General features: G+C 42.1%; 1 protein-coding gene across 1 annotated transcript in view; it reads left to right on the top strand.

The window, feature by feature from the left end:
- Window positions 1–21,001, top strand: part of LOC115196652 (mucin-5B-like) — a gene marked incomplete at its 3' end in the record, with an annotated part of 35,410 nt that extends 14,409 nt beyond the window's left edge. The window contains exons 18-31 of the mRNA XM_029757497.1: window positions 58–161; window positions 344–495; window positions 652–701; window positions 821–921; window positions 11,403–11,554; window positions 11,652–11,790; window positions 11,951–12,058; window positions 14,034–14,213; window positions 14,354–14,593; window positions 19,227–19,383; window positions 19,542–19,670; window positions 19,907–20,057; window positions 20,598–20,641; window positions 20,754–21,001. Of these exons, the coding sequence (XP_029613357.1) occupies window positions 58–161; window positions 344–495; window positions 652–701; window positions 821–921; window positions 11,403–11,554; window positions 11,652–11,790; window positions 11,951–12,058; window positions 14,034–14,213; window positions 14,354–14,593; window positions 19,227–19,383; window positions 19,542–19,670; window positions 19,907–20,057; window positions 20,598–20,641; window positions 20,754–21,001 (1,955 nt within the window). The remainder of the gene's footprint in view (window positions 1–57; window positions 162–343; window positions 496–651; window positions 702–820; window positions 922–11,402; window positions 11,555–11,651; window positions 11,791–11,950; window positions 12,059–14,033; window positions 14,214–14,353; window positions 14,594–19,226; window positions 19,384–19,541; window positions 19,671–19,906; window positions 20,058–20,597; window positions 20,642–20,753) is intronic.
- Between the last annotated feature and the right edge of the window lie 5,839 nt (window positions 21,002–26,840).

The following is a 26,840-nucleotide window of genomic DNA, read 5'->3' as shown; positions in this document are numbered from 1 at the left end:
AAACAAGAAACCCCAAACATGTAAATAAATGTTGAATCACCATACTGTTTTCCACAGGGAAGTACTCCTCTAGCTGCCCTGACACGATGGTCTATGACTACACCATGACCAGCTGTGACCGCACCTGTCGTTCACTGAGCCAGCCAGACTTTACCTGCCAGGTACATTTACATGGACATCTCATTTCTATTAGTGTTATTTATTTATTATTGTTATTGTTATTATTATTCATTTTATTATTGTCTTGTTGTCGTTTTCTTGTTGTTGCTGTTTTGTTGTTGTTGCAGACATGGTCAAAGTAATTTCCCCTCATGGATAAAACATTTTTAATTTAATTGAACAGTTAGACCATGTGTCTGTGGACGGCTGTGGCTGTGCCGAGGGAACCTACCTGAACGACCAGGGAGAGTGTGTCCCTGCCTCACGCTGCTCCTGCTACCATGGAGGCACAGTAGTACCCCCTGGAGAGGTCACCAGTATCTATGGGGCTACTTGGTGAGGACTTGGTTGGCATGTGAAAGAAAATCTCTGAAACTCGATGGTTTTCTCAGTTGTGGGTCTACTAAAATATTTCTGAAGTCTTGGTTTACTTCAAGAGGCATGTTAAACCATGCTTATCCCCCTCCTCTTGTATCTCTCTTAACCACCCAGCTCATGCAGACAAGGGAAATTAAGTTGTGCTGGAGAACCAAAACATTTATGTGAGTACTCTGAAATTCAGAAAACATCTTTGTTTGCCAAATACAGCAAATCACTTAACCACCAAGACTCTGTACTTTAGTCCCTACTAACCTATAAAGTCTACTTTTGTTCCCTACAGCCTGTGAAGAACCAATGGGTATCTTCAACTGTTCAAGTGCAGGGCCCGGAGCCAAGGGCTCAGAGTGTCAAAGGAGCTGTCAAACACTAGACAGTCACTGTGTAAGTCTACAAATGGGACATGCCTTACAACACGTTAAAAACATGCCTTACAACACGTTAATAAAAACATGCCTTACAACATGTTAATAAAAACATGCCTTACAACACGTTAATAAAAACATGCCTTACAACACGTCAATAAAAACATGCCTTACAACACGTTAATAAAAACATGCCTTACAACACGTTAATAAAAACATGCCTTACAACACATTAATAAAAACATGCCTTACAACACATTAATAAAAACATGCCTTACAACACGCTAATAAAAACATGCCTTACAACACATTAATAAAAACATGCCTTACAACACGTTAATAAAAACATGCCTTACAACACATTAATAAAAACATGCCTTACATCACGCTAATAAAAAGCATTGCAACAAGTTATTTTATTTATTTTATTTTTATTTTTATTTCACCTTTATTTAACCATGTAGGTAAGTTGAGAACAAGTTCTCATTTACAACTGCGACCTGGCCAAGATAAAGCAAAGCAGTTCGACACATACAACAACACAGAGTTACACATGGTGTAAAACAAAAATACAGTCAATAACACCGTAGAAAATAATTCTACATACAATGTGAGCAAATGAGGCGAGATAAGGGAGGTAAAGGCAAAAAAAGGCCATTGTGGTGAAGTAAATTCAATATAGCGAGTAAAACACTGGAATGGTAGATTTGCAGTGGAAGAATGTGCAAAGTAGAAATATAAATAATGGGGTGCAAAGGAGCAAAATAAATAAATAAATACAGTAGGGGAAGAGGTAGTTGTTTGGGCTAAATTATAGATGGGCTATGTACAGGTGCAGTGATCTGGGAGCTGCTCTGATAGCTGGTGCTTAAAGCTGGTGAGGGAGATAAGTGTTTCCAGTTTCAGAGATTTGGAAGGAGAGGCGGCCAAAGGAGGAATTGGCTTTGGGGGTGACCAGAGAGATATACCTGCTGGAACGCATGCTACAGGTGGGTGCTGCTATGGTGACCAGCGAGCTGAGATAAGGGGGGACTTTACCTAGCAGGGTCGTGTAGATGACCTGGAGCCAGTGGGTTTGGCGACGAGTATGAAGCGAGGGCCAGCCAACGAGAGCATACAGGTCGCAGTGGTGGGTAGTATATGGGGCTTTGGTGACAAAACGGATGGCACTGTGATAGACTGCATCCAATTTATTGAGTAGGGTACTGGAGGCTATTTTGTAAATGACATTGCCGAAGTCGAGGATCGGTAGGATGGTCAGTTTTATGAGGGTATGTTTGGCAGCATGAGTGAAGGATGCTTTGTTGCGAAATAGGAAGCCAATTATAGATTTAACTTTGGATTGGAGATGTTTGATGTGAGTCTGGAAGGAGAGTTTACAGTCTAACCAGACACCTAGGTATTTGTATTTGTCCACATATTCTAGGTCAGAACCGTCCAGAGTAGTGATGCTGGACGGGCGGGCAGGTGCAGGCAGCGATCGGTTGAAGAGCATGCATTTAGTTTTACTTGTATTTAAGAGCAGTTGGAGGCCACGGAAGGAGAGTTGTATGGCATTGAAGCTCGTCTGGAGGGTTTACACAGTGTCCAAAGAAGGGCCAGAAGTATACGGAATGGTGTCGTCTGCGTAGAGGTGGATCAGAGACTCACCAGCAGCAAGAGCGACATCATTGATGTATACAGAGAAGAGAGTCGGCCCAAGAGTTGAACCCTGTGGCACCCCATAGAGACTGCCAGAGGCCCGGACAACAGGCCATCCGATTTGACAAACTGAACTCTATCAGAGAAGTAGTTGGTGAACCAGGCGAGGCAATCATTTGAGAAACCAAGGCTATTGAGTCTGCCGATGAGGATGTGGTGATTGACAGAGTCGAAAGCCTTGGACAGGTCAGTGAATAAGGCTGCACAGTATTGTTTCTTATCAATGGCGGTTAAGATATCATTTAGGACCTTGAGCGTGGCTGAGGTGCACCCATGACCAGCTCTGAAACCAGATTGCATAGCGGAGAAGGTGCGGTGGGATTCGAAATGGTCGGTAATCTGTTTATTGACTTGGCTTTCAAAGACCTTAGAAAGGCAGGGTAGGATAGATATAGGTCTGTAGCAGTTTGGGTCAAGAGTGTCCCCCCCTTTGAAGAGGGGGATGACCGCAGCTGCTTTCCAATCTTTGGGAATCTCAGACGACACGAAAGAGAGGTTGAACAGGCTAGTAACTCAAAATAATCTCCCACAAACACAGGTGGGAAAAACAACTACTTAAATATGATCCCCAATTAGAGACAACGATGACCAGCTGCCTCTAATTGGGAATCATACAAAACCCCCAACATAGAAAAAAGACACTAGAACACAACATAGAAAAATTAAACTAGATAAACATAATCTAGAATGCCCACCCAAATCACACCCTGACCTACCCAAATAGAGAAATAAAAGGCTCAGGGCGTGACAGTACCCCCCCCAAAGGTGTGGACTTCGGCCCGCAAAACCTGACTCAATAGGGGAGGGCCCGGGTGGGCATCTAGCCTCAGTGGCGGCTCCGGTGCGGGACGTAGACCCCGCTCTGCTCTCGGATCTGCCATCCTCGGTGGCAACTCTCTTTCGGGGGTCGTCGCCGAAAGCTCCGGACCGTGGATCGTCGCCGGAGGACCCGGACCATGGATCGTCGCCAGAGGGACCGGACCGTAGATCGTTGCCGGAGGCTCTGAACTGGGAACCCCCGCTGGAGGCTCTGACCTGCCGATCGTCGCTGGAGGCTCTGAACAGCCGACCGCCGCTGGAGGCTCTGGACTGCCAACCGCCGCTGGAGGTTCTGGACTGCAGATCGCCGCTGGATACTCTGGACTGCAGACCGCCGCTGGATACTCTGGACTGCAGACCGTCGCTGGAGACTCTGGACTGCAGATCATCGCTGGAGGCTCTTGACTGCAGACCGTCACTGGAGGCTCTGGACTGTAAACCGTTGCTGGAGGCTCTGGACTGCAGACCGTCTCTGGAGGCTCTTGACTGGGGACCGTCGCTGCAGACTCCGGACTGGGGACCGTCGCTGCAGGCTCCGTGCCATGGATCATCACTACAGGCTCCGCGCCATGGATCATCACTGCAGGCTTCGTGCCATGGATCATCACTGGAGGCTTCAGGCCATGGATCATCACTGGAGGCTTCATGCCATGGATTATCACTGGAGGCTCCGGGCTATGGATTATCACTGGAGGCTTCGTGCCATGGATCATCACTACAGGCTCCAGGCCATGGATCAGCACTGGAGGCTTCGTGTCATGGATTATTACTGGAGGCTCCGGGCCATGGATTATCACTAGAGGCTTCGTGCCATGGATCATCACTACAGGCTCCTGGCCATGGATCTTCACTGGAGGCTTCGTGCCATGGATCATCACTGGAGGCTTCGGACCATGGATCATCACTGGAGGCTTCGTACGTGGAGCCGGAACAGGTCTCACCAGACTGGGGAGACGCACTGGAGGCCGGGTGCGTGGAGTAGGCACAGGCCGTACCAGGCTGGAGAGACGCACTGGAGACCGGGTGCGCTGAGCTGGTACAGGATATACTGGGCCGTGGAGGCGCACTGGAGGTCTGGAGCATAGTGCTGGCACAACCCGTCCTGGCTGGATGCTCACTTTAGCCCGGCAAGCACGGGGCGCTGGCATAGGACGAACTGGGCTGTGAAGGCGCACTGGCGACACAGTGCGTAGACCTGGCGCAGGATATACTGGACCGAGGAGGCGTACTAGACACCAGGAACGCTGAGCCAGCACAATCCGTCCTGGCTGAATGCCCACTCTAGCATGGCAAATGCGGGGCGCAGGCACAGAGCCCACCGGGCTATGAATGCACACTGGAGATACAGTGCGCATCATCGCATAACACGGTGCCTGACTGGTCACACTTTCCCCACAGTAAGCACGGGGAGTTGGCTCAGGTCTCATCCCTGACTCCGCCAATCTCCCTGTGTGCCCCCCCAATAAAAACTTTGGGAGCTGCCTCTCGGGCTTCCTTCGTTGCCGTGCTAATTCATCGTATCGTCGCCAGTCCTCCCTTGCTGTCTCCGCCTGCTTCCATGGCAGGGTCTTGTCCCCTGCCATTACCTCCTCCCAGGTCCAGGATGTCCTCCACTCCCTTTTCTCCCGGGCCCAGGATCCCTGCTCCTCCTGGGCACGCTGCTTGGTTCTTTGGTGGTGGGAGATGCTGTCAAGTCCGTCGTAAGGAGGAGACCAAGGCGCAGCGTGAATATCGTTCCACATCTTTATTATGTTGTGAAACTTAGCCAAACAAACAAATACACTATAAACAAACAACAAACCGTGACGACAGAGGTGCAATATACACTAACTCAAAATAATCTCCCACAAACACAGGTGGGAAAAACAACTACTTAAATGTGATCCCCAATTAGAGACAATGATGACCAGCTGCCTCTAATTGGGAATCATACAAAAACCCCAACATAGAAAAAAGAAACTAGAACACAACATAGAAAAATTAAACTAGATAAACATAATCTAGAATGCCCACCCAAATCACACCCTGACCTACCCAAATAGAGAAATAAAAGGCTCTCTACGGTCAGGGCGTGACACTCTTTCAGAACATCAGCTGACTGGATTTGGGAGAAGGAGAAATGGGGAAGGCTTGGGCGTGTTGCTGTGGGGGGTGCAGTGCTGTTGACCAGGGTAGGGGTAGCCAGGTGGAAAGCATGGCCAGCCATAGAAAAATGCTTATTGAAATTCTCAATTATAGTGGATTTATCGGTGGTGACAGAGTTTCCTATCCTCGGTGCAGTGGGCAGCTTTGAGGAGGTGTTCTTATTCTACATGGACTTTACAGTGTTCCAGAACATTTTTGAGTTTGTGTAGCAGTAAGCAAATTTCTGCTTGAAAAAGCTAGCCTTGGCTTTTGTAACTGCCTGTGTATATTGGTTTCTAACTTCCCTGAAAAGTTGCATATCACGGGGGCTGTTTGATGCTAATGCAGAACACCACAGGACGTTTTTGTGTTGGTTAAGGGCAGTCAGGTCTGGAGAGAACCAAGGGCTATATCTGTTCCTGGTTCTAAATTTCTTGAATGGGGCATGCTTGTTTAAGATGGTGCGGAAGGCATTTAAAAAAAATAACCAGGCATCCTCTACTGACGGGATGAGGTCAATATCCTTCCAGGATACCCGGGCCAGGTCGATTAGAAAGGCCTGCTCGCTGAAGTGTTTCAGGGAGCGTTTGACAGTGATGAGTGGAGGTCATCTGACCCATTACGCTGACCCATTACGGATGCAGGCAATGAGGCAGTGATCGCTGAGATCTTGGTTGAAAACAGCAGAGGTGTATTTAGAGGGCAAGTTGGTTAGGATGATATCAATGAGGGTGCCCGTGTTTACGGCTTTGGGGTGGTACCTGGTAGGTTCATTGATAATTTGTGTGATTTTGAGGGCATCAAGCTTAGATTGTAGGATGGCTGGGGTGTCACCTAGCAGCACGAGCTCTGAAGATAGATGGGGGCAATCAGTTCACATATGGTGTCCAGAGCACAGCTGAGGGCAAAGGGTGGTCTATAGCAGGCGGCAACGGTGAGAGACTTGTTTTTAGAGAGGTGGATTTTTAACCTCTCTAGTACATGTGGGACGAACTCGTCCCACCTACGTAACAGCCACTGAAATCCAGTGGCGCGATTTTTGAATCGTTAGAAATGCTATAACTTCAATTTCTCAAACATATGACTATTTCACAGCTATTTAAAGACAAGAATCTCGTTAATCTAACCCCACTGTCCGATTTCAAAAAGGCTTTACAACAAAAGCAAAACATTAGATTATGTCAGCAGAGTGCCCAGCCAGAAAAAATCTGACACCCATTTTTCAAGCTAGCATATCATGTCACATAAACCCAAACCACAGCTAAATGCAGCACTAACCTTTTATAATCTTCATCAGATGACACACCTAGGACATTGTGTTATACAATACATGCATGTCTGTTCAATCAAGTTCATATTTATATCAAAAACCAGCTTTTTACATTAGCATGTGACGTTCAGAAAAAGCATAACCACCGCAAACTTCCGGTGAATTTACTAACAGTTTGCTAAATTACTCACGATAAACGTTCACAAAAAGCATAACAATTATTTTAAGAATTATAGATACATTACCCCTCTATGCACTCGATATGTCCGATTTTAAAATAGCTTTTCGGATGAAGCACATTTTGCAATAATCTAAGTACATAGCCCGGCATTACAGGGCTAGCTATTTAGATACCCACCCAGGTCAGCATCCACCAAAATCACATTTCCTATAAGAAAGATGTTCTTACCTTGCTTGTTCTTCATCAGAATACACTGCCAGGACTTCTACTTCAATAACAAATGTTGGTTTGGTCCCAAATAATCCATCGTTATATCCAAACAGCGACGTTTTGTTCGTGAGTTCTAGAATGCTTCTTCGCGGTGTCGCGCATGGCGCATTGGCGTGTCAAAAATGTCTAAATATTCCATTACCGTACTTCGAAGCATGTCAACCGCTGTTTAAAACCAATTTTTATGCCATTTATGTCATAGAGAAGTGTTAATATTCCGACCGGGAGTATGCATTGAGCCTAAACAGCCGAATAAAATTTCTCCTCAGAAGCGACTCATGCACGCGCATCATTGAAAGGTCCTCCGAGCATCCACTTACAAAAGGCGATAATATATTTCAACCTGAGGTTCCCTCGTAAACCTTCAGTTATTTCGCGGGCTCTGAGAGCCTATTGGAGCCCTGGGAATTGTCACGTTACAGCTAAGATCCTTACTTTTCAATAAAAAGAGGTAAGACGCACGACTCCTTGTCAGACAGGGTACTTCCTGCTTGAAGCCTTGTCAGGTTTTTGCCTGCCATAGGAGTTCTGTTATACTCACAGACACCATTCAAACAGTTTTAGAAAATTCAGAGTGTTTTCTATCCAAACCTGAACAATAATATGCATATTCTAGCTTCTGAGTTGGTGTAGGAGGCAGTTAAAAACGGGAACATATTTTTTCCAAAATTCTCAATACTGCCCCCTATACCAAAGAGGTTAAAAGTAGTTCAAATTGTTCAAATTCAAATTGTTTGGGTACAGACCTGGGTAGTAGGACAGAACTCTGCAGGCTACCTCTACAGTAGATTGCAACACCGCCCCCTTTGACCGTTCTATCTTGTCTGAAAATGTTGTAGTTAGGGATGGAGATTTCAGAGTTTTTGGTGGTCTTCCTAAGCCAGGATTCAGACACGGCTAGGACATCCAGGTTGGCAGAGTGTGCTAAATTAGTGAATAAAACAAACTTAGGGAGGAGGCTTCTAATGTTAACATGCATGAAACCAAGGCTATTACGGTTACAGAAGTCATCAAAAGAGAGCGCCTGGGGAATAGGATTGGAGCTAAGCACTGCAGGGCCTGGATTCACCTCTACATCACCAGAGGAACAGAGAAGGAGTAGGACAAGGGTACGGCTAAAAGCTATGAGAATTGGTCGTCTATGTTGTCCGGAACTGAGAGTAAAAGGAGCAGGTTTCTGGGAGCGATAAAATGGCTTCATAATGTATAGACAAAGGTATTGTAGGATGTGAATACAGTGGAGGTAAACCTGGCATTGAGTGATGATGAGAGAGATATTGTCTCTAGAAATATCATTGAAACCAGGTGATGTCATCACATGTGTGGGTGGTGGAACTGAAATGTTGGATAAGGTATAATGAGCAGGGCTAGAGGCTCTACAGTGAAATAAGCCAATAAACACTAACCAGAACAGCAATGGACAAGGCATATTGACATTAAGGAGAGGCATGCTTAGCCGAGTGATCATAAGAGTTCAGTGAGTAGTGAGGTTGGTTGGGGTCACGGCGATTCAGACGGCTTGCCGGGCCATGGGTAGCAAGCTGGCAGAAGATGGAGGTCTGTTTTTAGCCACCTCGTGCGTTTCCGTTGGTAGATGGGACCAATCCAATTGGCAAAATAGTTATAGTCATAGTGACCGAAGAAAATTGTCCAATAGACCTATTCAGATAGCAGCCGATAAGACAGCTAACGATTAGCAGGCCACAGATGGGCGTTCAGGTTATGTCGCGACGGAGGGGCCAGTTGGATAACTCCCTCGGGCAGATAACGTCGGTAGTACAGTCGTGAAGGCCTGGTGGGGCTCCGCATCGGCAGTAAAACGGGTCCGGATAGGTGATTGTAGCCCAGGAATGGCTGATGGAATTCTTCAGCTGGCTTGCTCCGGAATAATTGATGTTTGCTCAGGGACCGACGTTAGCCAATAGTCACTCGGATAGCAGCTAGCTAGCTGCAAGATCCAGGTGTAAATATTCAGAGCGGTAGAAATCCGGGGATATGTAGAGAAAATAGGTCTGGTATGCTCTGGTCTGAGTCGCGTTGTAAAAAAATTCAGATTTGAGGTGAATAATACTTTTTTTTTTATTGATGAGGCGGGTTGCAGGATAGTGTTTTGAAGTTGAGTTTTTAGAAGAAAAAATATATATATTGAAAGATATGTGAAGAAAAGATGTAAATATATATATACACGTGACACGACAAGATGAGGACAAAGGACGTCTGACTGCTATGCCATCTTGGAGAGAAAGTTAATTAAAACATGCCTTACAAAACGTTAATAAAAACATGCCTTACAACACGATAATAAAAACATGCCTTACAACACGTTAATCTAACCACACTGTCCGATTTCAAAAAGGCTTTATAGCGAAAGCAAAACATTAGATTATGTCAGGAGAGTACCCTGCCAAAAATAATCACACAGCCATTTTCAAAGCAAGCATATATGTCACAAAAACCAAAACCACAGCTAAATGCAGCACTAACCTTTGATGATCTTCATCAGATGACACTCCTAGGACATTATGTTATACAATACATGCATGTTTTGTTCAATCAAGTTCATATTTATATCAAAAAACAGCTTTTTACATTAGCATGTGATGTTCAGAACTAGCATACCCACCGCAAAATTCCGGTGAATTAACTTTATTACTCCTTTATGCAATCGCGGTGTCAGATTTTAAAATAGCTTTTCGGCGAAAGCACATTTTGCAATATTCTGAGTACATAGCCCGGCAATCACGGCTAGCTAATTTGACACCCATCAAATTTGGCCCTCACCAAACTCAGATTTACTATAAGAAAAATTGGATTACCTTTGCTGTTTTTCGTCAGAATGCACTCCCAGGACTTCTACTTCAACAACAAATGTTGTTTTGGTTCCAAATAATCCATAGTTATATCCAAATACCTCCGTTTTGTTCGTGCGTTCAGGTCACTATCCGAAGGGTAACGCGCGAGCGCTTTCGTGACAAAAAATGTCAAAATATTCCATTACCGTACTTAGAAGCATGTCAAACGTTGTTTAAAATCAATTTTTATGCTACTTTTCTCGTAAAATAGCGAAAATATTCCAACCGGGCAACGTTGTATTCATTCAAAGAGTGAAAGAAAAAAATGGAGAAGTCTCGTGAAAGCGCATCTCAGTCTCACTGTCCCCAGGCTGACCACTTACAAATTCTGCTGCTGTTCTTTGCCCAGAGACAGCAGACACCCCATTCCACTTTCTGGCGGCTTTAGAGAGCCAATGGAAGCCTTAGAAAGTGTCACGTTACAGCACAGATGCGGTAATGTCGATAGAGATGCAACAGAAAGACAACAAATTGTCAGACAGGGCACTTCCTGTATTGAATCTTCTCAGGTTTTGGCCTGCCATATGAGTTCTGTTATACTCACAGACACCATTCAAACAGTTTTAGAAACTTTAGAGTGTTTTCTATCCAAATCTACTAATTATATGCATATTGTAGTTTCTGGGCAGGAGTAGTAACCAGATTAAATCGGGTAAGTTTTTTATCCGGCCGTGAAAATACTGCCCCGTATACCACAACAGGTTAATTAAAGCATGCCTTACAACACGTTAAAAAAATGTCTTACAACACGTTAATAAAAACATGCCTTACAACACGTCAATAAAAACATGCCTTACAACACGGTAATAAAAACATGCATTACAACACGTTTTAACTAAAACATACAAGGACAATGTTATTTAACACAGTGTCAGATTGATCAAATTATTTATTACCTTAGACATAGCTATGCCCAGGATCCAAACGATATCCTCCGATGAGATTTACTTTTTAGAGGGATTCTGTTTGAGCAGACATCTGTAACGTTTACAGAGAACCTGATCTCCATGAACCTCAAGGAGATCATCGTTAAAAGTCATCCTTGTGCCTTTTCAAACACTTGATCAATTGATCCATTTGACAAATAATGTCCACATCTTATACCCTGGAGGGTGGAGGGACATACAGGCACATAATGCCCACATCTTATGCCCTGGAGGGTGGAGGGACATACAGGCACATAATATCCACATCTTATGCCCTGGAGGGTGGAGGGACATACAGGCACATAATGCCCAACTTAAATTCATGTCAGTCCTTCCCTATTTCATTGTATGTTATAGATCAGTTCAGAGTGTGTGTCGGGCTGTGTATGTCCTGATGATCTGCTGTCTGATGGAAACGGAAGATGCATCAAGGAAGACCTATGTCCCTGTTCTCACAACGGAGTCTACTACCAACCTGGACATGTGCTCAAAGTAGACTGCAATACCTGGTAAAATCAACTTCTATCACTCTTCTTCTTCTTCTTTGGATATGTCAAATGCTTCCCTCTAAAATCTTGTCATGTGATTATGTTTGCATCATTGTAGCACCTGCGAAGGCAGAAAATGGCAGTGTACCAATAAGGAGTGTGATGGGATGTGTGCCATATATGGAGATGGGCATTTCATCACTTTTGATGAGGAAAGGTTCACTTTCAATGGAGATTGTGAATACACTCTTACTCAGGTAGGGAAATAATCATTTGTATTTCTGATTTTATTTGTATTTTAATAAAACCCCTACTTTAAGTATGATGCACATATTTTCTATTTATGATTAAGATGAAGTAAAGATAATAACTAAGAGGCCAAGGTTTTCTGACTGTGTATTTTAATACATCCTGCAGGACTACTGCAGCAACAATCCAAACGGTACCTTTAGAGTGATCACAGAGAACATTCCCTGTGGAACCACTGGCACCACCTGTTCCAAGGCCATCAAGCTCTTCTTGGGGGTAGGAACTACTGTTCATAAACGGCTTCATAAATGCATTAAAGGTACATTTGACAAGTCTGGACATTTGATACAATGTCGACACCGGTGACTGTGAGGGGAATTGCATGCTGAAATCTGGATGCACTTATCTCGTCCCCCCATGCGTTTTGTTAGCAGATTGACAGGGCTGTCTGACGGAGTGTCTGCTTAGAATTCTTGTCGGGCAGATTTGATAGCAGCACAAACATCACCCCTATGTATGAGGGTTAGCTATGTATTAGGGTTAGGGTTAGCTATGTATTAGGGTTAACTATGTATTAGGGTTAGGGTTAGCTATGTATTAGGGTTAGGGTTAGGGTTAGCTATGTATTAGGGTTAGGGTTTAGCTATGTATTAGGGTTAGTGTAAGCTATGTATTTGGGTTAGGGTTAGCTATGTATTTGGGTTAGGGTTAGCTATGTATTAGGGTTAGGGTTAGCTATGTTTCTGGGTTAGGGTTAGCTATGTATTTGGGTTAGTGTTAGCTATGTATTTGGGTTAGGGTTAGGGTTAGCTATGTATTTGGGTTAGGGTTAACTATGTATTAGGGTTAGGGTTAGCTATGTATCTGGGTTAGGGTAAGCTATGTATTAGGGTTAGGGTTAGCTATGTATTTGGGTTAGGGTTAGCTATGTATTAGGGTTAGGGTTAGCTATGTATCTGGGTTAGGGTTAGCTATGTATTAGTGTTAGGGTTAGCTATGTATTTGGGTTAGGGTTAGCTATGTATTTGGGTTAGGGTTAGCTATGTATTTGGGTTATTGTTAGCTATGTATTTGGGTTAGGGTTAGCTATGTATTTGGGGTAGTGTTAGGGTTAGCTATGTATTAGGGTTATTGTTAGCTATGTATTTGGGTTAGGGTTAGCTATGTATGTGGGTTATTGTTAGCTATGTATTTGGGTTAGTGTTAGCTATGTATTTGGGGTAGTGTTAGGGTTAGCTATGTATTAGGGTTATTGTTAGCTATGTATTTGGGTTAAGGTTAGCTATGTATTTGGGGTAGTGTTAGGGTTAGCTATGTATTAGGGTTAGGGTTAGCTATGTATTTGGGTTAGGGTTAGCTATGTATTAGGGTTAGGGTTAGCTATGTAACTGGGTTAGGGTTAGCTATGTATTAGGGTTAGGGTTAGGGTTAGCTATGTATTTGGGTTAGGGTTAGCTATGTATTAGGGTTAGGGTTAGGGTTAGCTATGTATTAGGGTTAGGGTTAGCTATGTATTAGGGTTAGGGTTTGGGTTAGCTATGTATTAGTGTTAGGGTTAGCTATGTCTTTGGGTTAGGGTTAGCTATGTATTAGGGTTAGTGTTAGCTATGTATTAGGGATTGGGTTAGCTATGTATAAGGGTTAGGGTTAGGGTTAGCTATGTATTTAGGTTAGGGTTAGGGTTAGCTATGTATTAGGGTTATTGTTAGCTATGTATTTGGGTTAGGGTTAGCTATGTGTTTGGGTTAGGGTTAGCTATGTATTAGGGTTATTGTTAGCTATGTATTTGGGTTAGGGTTAGCTATGTATTTGGGTTATTGTTGGCTATGTATTTGGGTTAGGGTTAGCTATGTATTTGGGGTAGGGTTAGCTATGTATTAGGGTTAGGGTTTGGGTTAGCTATGTATTAGGGTTAGGGTTAGCTATGTATTAGGGTTAGGGTTTGGGTTAGCTATGTATTAGGGTTAGGGTTAGCTAAGAATTTGGGTTAGGGTTAGCTATGTATTTGGACAGTTGAATTACAAATCGACATGTTGGATCTGTGTACAAATTGAACAGTATAAACCCAGCACCACCACAGTATAAACCCAGCACCACCACAGTGTAAACCCAGCACCACCACAGTATAAACCCAGCACCACCACAGTGTAAACCCAGCACCACCACAGTGTAACACCCAGCACCACCACAGTGTAAAACCTGTCTACTAGTACTACATTAGCAATGAACACTTTCTGTTTCTTTCTTTCAGAGAAATGAGATCATACTAGCAGATGAATCTGTAAAAGTGATCAAACAAGAGAACGGGGTAGACGTGCCATACCAGGTCCACTCTATCGGTCTCTATGTTGTTGTTGAGGCTGAAAATGGCCTGATCCTCATGTGGGATAAGAAGAATAGCCTGTTCATCAAACTCAGCTCTACCTTCCAGGTGAGTGACTAGAATAGGACATTTTGAACCAGTGATTGCACTGTATCTTTGTTTAGCAATTGCATTGGCATACCATTTAAAAAAAAATGTTTTATTAGCTACTTCATGTTATTCTTTTTAAACGTTTAATTTCCTTCCAGGGCAAAGTGTGTGGTCTGTGTGGAAACTACGACGGTAATGGAAAGAATGACTTCACGTCCAGAAACCAGGAAGTGGTGGTTGAAGCTCTGGAGTTTGGGAACAGCTGGAAAGTGTCACCCAGTTGCCCCAACGCTGATGTCATAAAAAACCCATGCACTTTAAGATCATACAGGCAGTCCTGGTCTCTGAAACGCTGCAGCATCATCACCAGTAAGGTTTTCTCAGCCTGCCACTCACAGGTACAGTACACAGCAGATACTATTCAATATTAATTCAATACTTTATTGCTATACCAACCAAAGTTGTTAGGAAGTTGACGTAGTGCAGCTGATATAAACAAAGACAAAAAGACACACGTATAAATACTTTAATTTGCGTAACCTACACATTCAATAGAGAGTACAGCAGATACATTCAATAGACAGTACAGCAGATACATTCAATAGAGACTACAGCAGATACATTCAATAGACAGTACAGCAGATACATTCAATAGAGAGTACAGCAGATACATGCAGTCGGCAGGTTAAAACAAGCTGAACAGAGGCTATCGCTTATGTATCTTGGGTACATTGGTATTTACGTTTGGTGAAAATTGTAATTTTCTCTTAAAAGTCTAAGTAGTTTGGGGGGGATTACATATGGAATTGTTTAAGATACCATTGATCATTTAAATATTTCATTTATAATTTTAGGACCCCTTTATGTTTCAAAAATACATATATGAGAAAGAAAACATTTAAAATATTGAATTTGGCCTTTACAGGCCATAACAACATTCATAAATGGCAAAAAATACAGTCAAAAATAAATCATAACGAATATGATTTTAAAGTATCTGTCGTATATCTAGGAGATTTAAGAAAGCTCAGGAATACATTTTTTTGGGGGGGGACATATTTAACCCCTTATTTTTGTTGCCACAAAGCTACCTCCATACTTCCATTCGTTTGTATGGGTTTCTTCCACCATCTTGTTCACAGGAGTCTCCCCTTTCATAATAGTTTCTAGGCCAAACCATTTGGGCGCTACAGACGTTTCTGTGAAAAGACAGATTTTCGGGACGTATCGTGGTCTATAGCTCAGTCACCGTTCACCGCAGATGTGAAAGGCCGACGTAGGATTGAGAAGCAGGCCAGGCAAAAACCTGATATCTCTAGCTTAAATTGACAGATTGTGATTGGGATGTTTTTATGATGTTAATTAGATGGACACACAGGTGCGTCAATATACTCTTTTTAAGGATTAATAGCCTAAATCACTCTGGTTGTTGGAGCTTGTATGGGGAACTTGGCCTTCATCAAGGTTTATTTGTGAGTAAATCTGGCTTTGATAATAACCAGTTGTTACCCAGCCACTGACCTCTCTGCACGTTACTGTAGTATAGGTAGTAGAAAAGGTCATCTGCAATATAAATATGGACCTGAGATGTGAGTCAGGAGACTGAGGGCTCAACTCTAAAAAGGCTAGATTCCCCTTTTGGCTATCCACCTTTATAAAGCTATATTTCTGTGTTTGTGGAGACCACATTCATGGTAAACGCTGCATTTGTTGGCTCAATTGCGCTATAACATGGATTGAATCTAGGCCTTAAAACCTCTCTTGGGTAGGGGGCAGTTTTTTGACGTCCGGATGAAAAGCGTGCCCGTAGTAAACTGCCTGCTTCTCAGGCCCAGAAGCTAAGATATGCATAATATTTGCATATGATTAGTAGATTTGGATATAAAACACTCTGAAGTTTCTAAAACTCTTTGAATAATGTCTGTGAGTATAACAGAACTCATATGGCAGGCACAAAACTGAGAAAAAATTCAACCAGGAAGTGTGGAAATCTGAGGTTTGTTGTTTTTCAAGTGATTGCCCATCTAATATACAGTGTCTGTGGGGTCATTTGCACTTCCTAAGGCTTCCACTAGATGTCAACAGTCTTTAGAACATTGTTTCATGCTTTTACTGTGAATGGGGAGAGAATAAGAGCGCTTGGAATCAGATGACTGAGAAAATGACATGAGCTCAATCACGCATGCTCCCGTGAGAGTAAGGTGTGTTCCTTTTCATTTCTGAAGACAGAGGAATCGTCCGGTTGGAATATTATGGAAGATTTATGATAAAAACATCCTAAAGAGTGATTCTATACATCGTTTGACATGTTTCTACGAACTGTAATATAACTTTTTTCACTTTACATCTGAACGCGTGCATTTGGATTACTCGGCTGAACGCGTGAACAAAAAGGAGGTATTTGGACATAAATGGACTTTATCGAAACAAAACAAACATTTATTGTGGAACTGGGATACCTGGGAGTGCATTCCGATGAAGATCATCAAAGGTAAGTGAATATTTAAAATGCTATTTATGATTTTTGTTGACTCCACAACATGGCGGGTATCTGTATTGCTTGTTGTTGTTGTCTGAGCGCTGTACTCAGATTATTGCAAAGTGTGCTTTCGCCGTAAAGCTTTTTTGAAATCTGACACAGCGGTTGCATTAAGGAGAAGTTTATCTATAATTCTGTGCATAACACTTGTATCTTTTATCAAAGTTTATGATGAGTATTTCTGTAAATTGATGTGCTCATTCACAGGAAGTTTCAGAGGCAAAACATTTCTGAACATTACACGCCAATGTAAAATTGTTTTTTTGGATATAAATATGAACTTTATCAAGCAAAACATACCTGTATTGTGTAACATGAAGTCCTATGAGTGCCATCTGATGAAGATCATCAAAGGTTAGTGATTAATTTTAGCTGTATTTCTGGTTTTTGTGACACCTCTCCTTGCTTGGAAAATGGCTGTGTGGTTTTTCTTGTCTAGGTGCTGTCCTAACATAATCTAATGCTATGCTTTTGCCGTAAAGCCTTTTTGAAATCGGACACTGTGGTTGGATTAACGTGAAGATTATCTTTGAAATGGTGTATAATACTTGTATGTGTGAGAAATTTGAATTATTAGATTTTTGTTGTTTTGAATTGCCGCTCTGCTATTTCACTGGCTGTTAGCGAGGTGGGACGCTACCGAACCACTTACCCTAGAGAGGATTTATTAAAGGCCTTATTTAAATTTCCTAACAACCTAAATCTGATTTTCTTTTTATAGACAATATTTTTTTCTGACTGTCCACGCTTAGTTTTACATGTGGCCAATATCAGATTGGTTCATTCACACTCTTGTAGGCTCTGAAGTAGCATACCGATGGAAAGCTCATTTCCTGTCCTTTACATTTTGGGGTGGTTGTCATGGTTATGTAAGGTTGTCATGGTAATGGCAGGTCATGTGCAAAACAAACACATTAGAGCAAAAGCATCAGATCTGAGCATCCAGACAGAGATCACATGGAGAATAGGATTTGAATCAGGATTGAGATCCACATATGGAAGTGGTATAAATCAGAGCTCAAAAGATCAGATTCCATGTGTTTTTTTTGTTGCTGTTTACACATTAAGGACAAGATCACATAGGTATTAAATATGAAAATTATTGGTAAAAGATCTGAATTGGACTGCCTGTGTAAACACAGCCAAAGTGGAAGTGCGTAAGTACAAGAATATGGTTAAAACCTGTTGGGGACCCCTTCCCGCTCTGATCCCGTTAACGGGATTGCTTGACAAGTCTGACTACTCTTAATCTGACTACTGCGCTCAGAAAAATAGGCTAGGCTATACAGTTAGCCGGCATGTTGGAGTCATCTAACATCATAAATAACATTAGAACTATTCCCTTACCTTTAATAATCTTCATCAGAAGGCACTTCCAGAAATCCCAGGTCCACAACAAATGTTGTTTCTTTCGACAAAGTTCATAATTTATGTCCAAATAACTCCAAGTTGTTCCATGTTGTTAGCGCGTTCGGTAGGCTACACAAAATGTAGGGCAGGGGAGGGAAAAGTCACGACGAAAATTGAAAAAAAAAATCTATTTATGTTCGTTCAAACATGTCAAACGTTGTTTAGCATCAATCTTTAGGGCCTTGAGAACGTGAAACGGATAAATATTTCAACAGGACCTCTCCTGTGTCTTGATAAATGTTTGAAATACAAAGTCTCATCTCACATGAACGCGCATGTGCGCACAATAATGAAGTGACGACATCCCAGGGACGTCAACTTCCCTTCCTTCTCATCCGGTCTCTGTTCATCATAGACGCTTCAAACAACTTTATAAAGATCGTTGACATCTAGTGGAAGCCGTAGGAAGTGCAAAATGAATCCTTTGTCACTGTGTGTTCTATTGGCAATGACTCGAAGATAGTACAGCCACAAAATTCTCATTTCCTGCTTGTATTTTTCTCAGGTTTTTGCCTGCCATATGAGTTCTGTTATACTTACAGACACCATTCAAACAGTTTTTAGAAAATTCAGAGTGTTTTCTATCCAAATCTGTTAATAATATGCATATCCTAGCTTCTGAGTTGGTGTAGGAGGCAGTTAAAAATGGGCACATATTTTTTTCAAAATTCTCAATACTGCCCCCTATCCCCTAAGGCAACAACAAGAGTTAATTTACAACACAGCATCAAGGTCATAATAACAGTTATATGGTGGAATTTATAACAACCGATAATTTTATGGCACAAGTCTTGGGCTAACAGGTTTTCTATAAGGTCACACAATGACAAGCAGAGTTGCATGATGGAAAAAATACAATCTTTCTAATAAAATTGGTTTGTCAATAATCATGTGAATGTCCATACAGTCACCATAAAAGACAAAAACCAACATCAAAAGTAGTACTGAAACAGATAACAAAAACATAAAGTCAATCATCCAACACAATAATAATCATCGTCAATAGTTCATCTGTAGTCTGTTCAACAAGCTGAGCAATGCATTGAATAAATAAATTATGGCTTAATGCATCTTCCTAAAAGGTGGACCCCACGCCATTCCATGATGCCTGTGTGAAGGACTCGTGTGCCTGTGACACTGGGGGAGACTGCGAGTGTTTCTGTACAGCTGTAGCAGCCTACGCCCAGGCCTGTAACGAGGCAGGGGCTTGTATCAAGTGGAGAACACCAGATATCTGCCGTGAGTCATTTGCTTTGAGTGGGACAATTGATTGATGGATAGCTGGGATTGTTTTGCTATAGGGACAAAATTCAAATTTATGATTTGTATGTGTAACTGTTCAATCAATCCTCTTTCGGGACCCTGGTTAAAATGTGACATGTTTTTAATTTCACCAGCTCTGTTCTGTGATTTCTACAACCCTATTGGTGAGTGTGAGTGGCATTATAATCCGTGTGGATATCCCTGTATGAAGACCTGCAAGAATCCCTCAGGAACATGCTCCAGTCAGATCCCTGCGCTGGAAGGTAACTAATAGCCCTTCATAACAGCTTGGCCGTTTGATTTTGTCAATTTACATTCCAAGTTGTTGAACAAATGTACAGTATAAAATATGTAATGCCCTCCCTTGTCCATCTATACTGAAAACGAAATACAAATATTGAAATATCATATCCATTACAGCTTTGGTGAACTAGATACCATGAGGATGATCTAATCTATGCAGGTGTCCTGGATTAAATGGACTGTTTATATCTTAAAGGTTGCTATCCAAAATGTCCTTCGGCCAAGCCTTATTTGGAAGAAAGTTCCATGAAGTGTGTCCCTATCGTGGACTGTGGTTGCTACGATGGAGATGGAACTCATTACAGCGAGGGAGAGGTTATACCTTCCAAGGAGAACTGTCAGAGATGGTATGTTTTCAGATCAACATTTTGATATATACATAGATACTGTATTTACATTACATAGGATTTAATATGCTTGGTATAAGCCTTAAGGTAGCCTGTATTTCTGATGAGATAAGGCAATGTCAATAGTCCCCTTACAAAGAGGTTTTCCTACCATTCAATTCATTTTGCTTTTCAAAGATTGTGATTTGACTTGTTAAAACCTTATTGTGATTTGACCAGTTTATACCTAATTGGGATTTGACCTGTTAAAACCATGTTGTGATTTGTCCTGTTTATTCCTTATTGGGATTTGACCTGTTAAAACCTTTTTGGGATTTGACCTGTTAAAACCTTATTGGGATTTGACCTGTTAAAACCTTTTTGGGATTTGACCGGTTTATTACTTTATTGGGATTTGACCGGTTTATTACTTTATTGGGATTTGACCTGTTAATACCTTATTGTGAATATAACATCTAAAAAATGTTGTACTTCATAACAAATAGTTCTTAATATCTTATTTGACTTTGAAAGGTACTGTAACCTTCTTTCTCTTTCAAGTCTTTGCTCATCAACTGAGGTCAGATGCAGTTATGATGTCCAAGGTAAGGAAAACCACTACAAACTGAAACATTAGCCTACATTATTACCAAGACGGTAACATGAAAAGATGATTACATGATAAAACTTGTATTCCCTGTGAAAATCCTATTGCAGCTTGCTATTGTTTATACGACGGCAGAACATACCCGTATGGAGCGACCATATATCACACATCTGACGGTGATGAGACCTGTACTGCTGCCACCTGCAAAGAGAATGGAACCATTATCCGGATTATGAATCCCTGCACCACAACTCCAACAAGTGTTACAACAACACAGATATCCACTCAAGCACCGACCACATTTGTTTTCTCAACTCCTTCCACTACCCCCACAACAACCACTACCCCCACAACAACCCCTACCACTACCCCCACAACAACCCCTACCACTACCCCCACAACAACCCCTACCACTACCCCCACAACAACCCCTACCACTACCCCCACAACAACCCCTACCACTACCCCCACAACAACCCCTACCACTACCCCCACAACAACCCCTACCACTACCCCCACAACAACCCCTACCACTACCCCCACAACAACCCCTACCACTACCCCCACAACAACCCCTACCACTACCCCCACAACAACCCTACCACTACCCCCACAACAACTCCTACCACTACCCCCACAACAACCCCTACCACTACCCCCACAACAACTCCTACTTCACCAACAACCACTTCACCCACTACTACTCCACCCTGCCTGATCAAGACTGTCTGTGATTGGTCAGACTGGATTAGCAAATACTATCCCTCTGTAGGACCAGAAGGAGGAGATTATGAAACCATAGAAAATATAAGGAAATCTGGTATTGATATTTGTAGCCAACCTAAGGAAGTAGAATGCAGAGCCAAAGACAACATCGATGTTCCTTTGGCCGAACTAGGTCAAAATGTTGAATGCAATCCCTCAGTTGGACTGATATGCCACAACAAGGATCAAGGCATCCCACCAATATGCTACAACTACGAGATCAGAGTCAGATGTTGTGTTGATGTTTGTAGCAATGTGACAACTACCACCTCAGAAAGGCCCACAACAACCATTACAACTTATACCACTACCCCAACAACAACACGTACCACTACCCCCACAAAAACTACTACAACTACCCCAACAGCTACGACAACTACCCCAACATCAAAACTTACCACTACCACAACAACTACTACAGCTACCCCAACAATAACTCCTACTACAACCGCAAAAACTACTACCACTACCCCAACAACAACCCCTACTACTACCCCAAAAACTACTACCACTACCCCAACAACAACCCCTACTACTACCCCAAAAACTACTACAACTCCACCAACAACAACAACAGAAAGGCCTACAACAACCACACCTACTACTGAAATAACAACGACAAGTCCAACAACAACCACTTCAACAACTAAACCTTCCACTACCCCATCAACTACTGCAACTGCTTCAACAACTAAACCTTCCACTACCCCATCAACTACTGCAACTGCTTCAACAACTAAACCTTCCACTACCCCATCAACTATTGCAACTGCTTCAACAACTAAACCTTCCACTACCCCATCAACTACTGCAACTACTTCAACAACTAAACCTTCCACTACCCCATCAACTACTGCAACTACTTCAACAACTAAACCTTCCACTACCCCATCAACTACTGCAACTGCTTCAACAACTAAACCTTCCACTACCCCATCAACTACTGCAACTACTTCAACAACTAAACCTTCCACTACCCCATCAACTACTGCAACTGCTTCAACAACTAAACCTTCCACTACCCCATCAACTACTGCAACTACTTCAACAACTAAACCTTCCACTACCCCATCAACTACTGCAACTGCTTCAACAACTAAACCTTCCACTACCCCATCAACTACTGCAACTACTTCAACAACTAAACCTTCCACTACCCCATCAACTACTGCAACTACTTCAACAAATAAACCTTCCACTACCCCATCAACTACTGCAACTGCTTCAACAACTAAACCTACCACTACCCCAACATCTCCTTCCACTACCCTAGCAACTACTACCACAACAACAACTCCTACCACTACCCTAACAACTATTACAACAGCAACATCTCCTACCACTACTACAACAACAAGACATAGCACTACCCCATCAACTACTGCAACTACTTCAACAACTAAACCTACCACTACCCCATCAACTACTGCAACTACTTCAACAACTAAACCTTCCACTACCCCATCAACTACTGCAACTGCTTCAACAGCTAAACCTTCCACTACCCCATCAACTACTGCAACTGCTTCAACAACTAAACCTTCCACTACCCCATCAACTACTGCAACTACTTCAACAACTAAACCTTCCACTACCCCATCAACTACTGCAACTGCTTCAACAACTAAACCTTCCACTACCCCATCAACTACTGCAACTACTTCAACAACTAAACCTACCACTACCCCAACATCTCCTTCCACTACCCTAGCAACTACTACCACAACAACAACTCCTACCACTACCCTAACAACTATTACCACAGCAACATCTCCTACCACTACCCCAACAACAAGACATAGCACTACCCCATCAACTACTGCAACTACTTCAACAACTAAACCTACCACTACCCCATCAACTACTGCAACTACTTCAACAACTAAACCTTCCACTACCCCATCAACTACTGCAACTGCTTCAACAGCTAAACCTTCCACTACCCCATCAACTACTGCAACTACTTCAACAACTAAACCTTCCAATTCCCCATCAACTACTGCAACTACTTCAACAACTAAACCTTCCACTACCCCATCAACTACTGCAACTACTTCAACAACTAAACCTTCCACTACCCCATCAACTACTGCAACTACTTCAACAGCTAAACCTTCCACTACCCCATCAACTACTGCAACTACTTCAACAGCTAAACCTTCCACTACCCCATCAACTACTGCAACTACTTCAACAGCTAAACCTTCCACTACCCCATCAACTACTGCAACTACTTCAACAGCTAAACCTTCCACTACCCCATCAACTACTGCAACTACTTCAACAGCTAAACCTTCCACTACCCCATCAACTACTGCAACTACTTCAACAACTAAACCTTCCACTACCCCATCAACTACTGCAACTGCTTCAACAACTAAACCTTCCACTACCCCATCAACTACTGCAACTGCTTCAACAGCTAAACCTTCCACTACCCCATCAACTACTGCAACTGCTTCAACAACTAAACCGTCCACTACCCCATCAACTACAGCAACAAGTAAACCTTCCACTACCCCATCAACTACTGCAACTACTTCAACAACTAAACCTTCCACTACCCCATCAACTACTGCAACTGCTTCAACAACTAAACATTCCACTACCCCATCAACTACTGCAACTACTTCAACAACTAAACCTTCCACTACCCCATCAACTACTGCAACTACTTCAACAACTAAACCTTCCACTACCCCATCAACTACTGCAACTGCTTCAACAACTAAACCTTCCACTACCCCATCAACTACTGCAACTACTTCAACAACTAAACCTTCCACTACCCCATCAACTACTGCAACTGCTTCAACAACTAAACCTTCCACTACCCCATCAACTACTGCAACTGCTTCAACAACTAAACCTTCCACTACCCCATCAACTACTGCAACTGCTTCAACAGCTAAACCTTCCACTACCCCATCAACTACTGCAACTTCTTCAACAACTAAACCGTCCACTACCCCATCAACTACTGCAACTACTTCAACAAGTAAACCTTCCACTACCCCATCAACTACTGCAACTACTTCAACAAGTAAACATTCCACTACCCCATCAACTACTGCAACTGCTTCAACAACTAAACCTTCCACTACCCCATCAACTACTGCAACTACTTCAACAACTAAACCTTCCACTACCACAACAACAACTATTGCAACTACTTCAACAACATCTCCTACCACTACCCCAACAACTCCTTCAACATCAAAACCTACCACTACACCAACAACAAAACCTACCATTGCCCCAACCACAACCCCGGGCTGTGAATATGTCATTCCACCAAGAAAGGTAATGAAATAAAGTAAACAGAATAATTGTATTTCTTAGTTCATAATGTTGTGTAGTTCATAGTGTTGTGTAGTTCATAGTGTTGTGTAGTTCATAGTGTTGTGTAGTTTATAGTGTTGTGTAGTTATAGTGTTGTGTAGTTCATAGTGTTGTGCAGTTATAGTGTTGTGTAGTTCATAGTGTTGTGTAGTTCATAGTGTTGTGTAGTTATAGTGTTGTGTAGTTCATAGTGTTGTGTAGTTCATAGTGTTGTGTAGTTCATAGTGTTGTGTAGTTATAGTGTTGTGTAGTTCATAGTGTTGTGTAGTTCATAGTGCTGTGTAGTTCATAGTGCTGTGTAGTTCATAGTGTTGTGTAGTTCGTAGTGTTGTGTAGTTCATAGTGTTGTGTAGTTCATAGTGTTGTGTAGTTCATAGTGTTGTGTAGTTATAGTGTTGTGTAGTTCATAGTGTTGTGTAGTTCATAGTGCTGTGTAGTTCATAGTGTTGTGTAGTTCATAGTGTTGTGTAGTTCATAGTGTTGTGTAGTTCATAGTGTTGTGTAGTTCATAGTGTTGTGTATTTCATAGTGTTGTGCAGTTATAGTGTTGTGGTGTTCATAGTGTTGTGTAGTTTATAGTGTTGTGCAGTTATAGTGTTGTGTAGTTCATAGTGTTGTGTAGTTCATAGTTTGTTTCTTAGTTCATAGTGTTGTGTAGTTCATAGTGTTGTGTAGTTCATAGTGTTGTGTAGTTCATAGTGTTGTGTAGTTATAGTGTTGTGTAGTTCATAGTGTTGTGTAGTTCATAGTGTTGTGTAGTACATAGTGTTGTATAGTTCATAGTGTTGTGTAGTACGTAGTGTGTTTACTTTCAGGACTAAAACATACATTTTCAACTTTAGGATGGTGAGACTTGGAAGACAGACAACTGCACTACTCAAACTTGCCACAGCGGTGTAATTACCACAACGTATGTGGTCTGTGAGTCTGCAGAAAAGCCTGTGTGTGAAAATGGATTCCCACCAGCTAAAGTCTATGACGAATCAGGTTGCTGCTATCACTATGAATGTGAATGTAAGTTCAAAACCTAATGTTTTTAATTATCTTCTCTCCTTCTACAAATACTTATTTCTCCAAGTTTACTTGTTTTAAAGACGTCCTCCAGTGATTTTTGAACATTTCCTGTTGGAAAGTGATATCCCAAGTGTAAATACAGTAAAGAAATACAATATGTTTTGAACAAAATTGTGTTTTTTTTGGACACAACTGCAAACTTCAAAGAGTTAGTCTGATCCAGGAGCGCAACTTTGGTTTTAGAAGTGGGGGGAACATAAGTATTATTATTATTATTTTCATCCAGTCAGATAAACACACCAAACAGCCTACTCAACCACTCAGAGACATCCGCATGGTCCTAAAGCACAGTGTTGCCTTGTTTTGAAACACATTCCAATGATAAAACTGGAGGTGGAACAAAAATGCAATTTCAGAATGTGGGGGCGACATGCTCCCTGTAAACCCACCGTCCCCCGATCCCCAGTGAACGTTGCACCCTTGGTCTGATCTGATGGTGACATTGTGATGTTATCAGCTTGTGCCATTTCATGAGGATACCTAGACCACCTGTTGTGTTCAGTAAATCAGGTGTTAAATGAGGTGAAAAGGAGACTGGGGTAGGACATTAAACTCTTGTATTGATGAGTGATCTATCTATTTGCTACCTTTTTCTGTTCCATCTCTCAGGTATATGCTATGGATGGGGAGACCCTCACTACGTCACATTTGATGGCCAATATTACAGTTTCCAGGAAAACTGCACCTACGTTTTGATTAAAGAAATAGTTCCTCGACAGAACTTTAGTGTCAACATCGACAACTATAACTGCGATCCGTCTGGACATGCGACCTGCCCTCAGTCTCTGATTGTCTATTACAAGTCCTATAAAATCGTTCTTACTCCGAAGAGATTAAACGTGACAACAAATATGGTAATTATAACTGTGCTATTGTACACATTTATACACTTTAAAAAAGTGCACTTTGATACAGACATTCTTTGATACAGGCATTCTTTGATACAGGCATTCTTTGATACAGGCATTCGTTATACAGGCATTATTTGAGATAGACATTCTCATACCACTTTAGGA

The sequence above is a fragment of the Salmo trutta genome, chromosome 7 (assembly GCF_901001165.1).
Source record: "Salmo trutta chromosome 7, fSalTru1.1, whole genome shotgun sequence".
Lineage (NCBI taxonomy): Eukaryota > Metazoa > Chordata > Actinopteri > Salmoniformes > Salmonidae > Salmo > Salmo trutta.
Note: the sequence above shows the minus strand (reverse complement) of the source record. Positions and strands in the feature narration are given on the sequence as shown.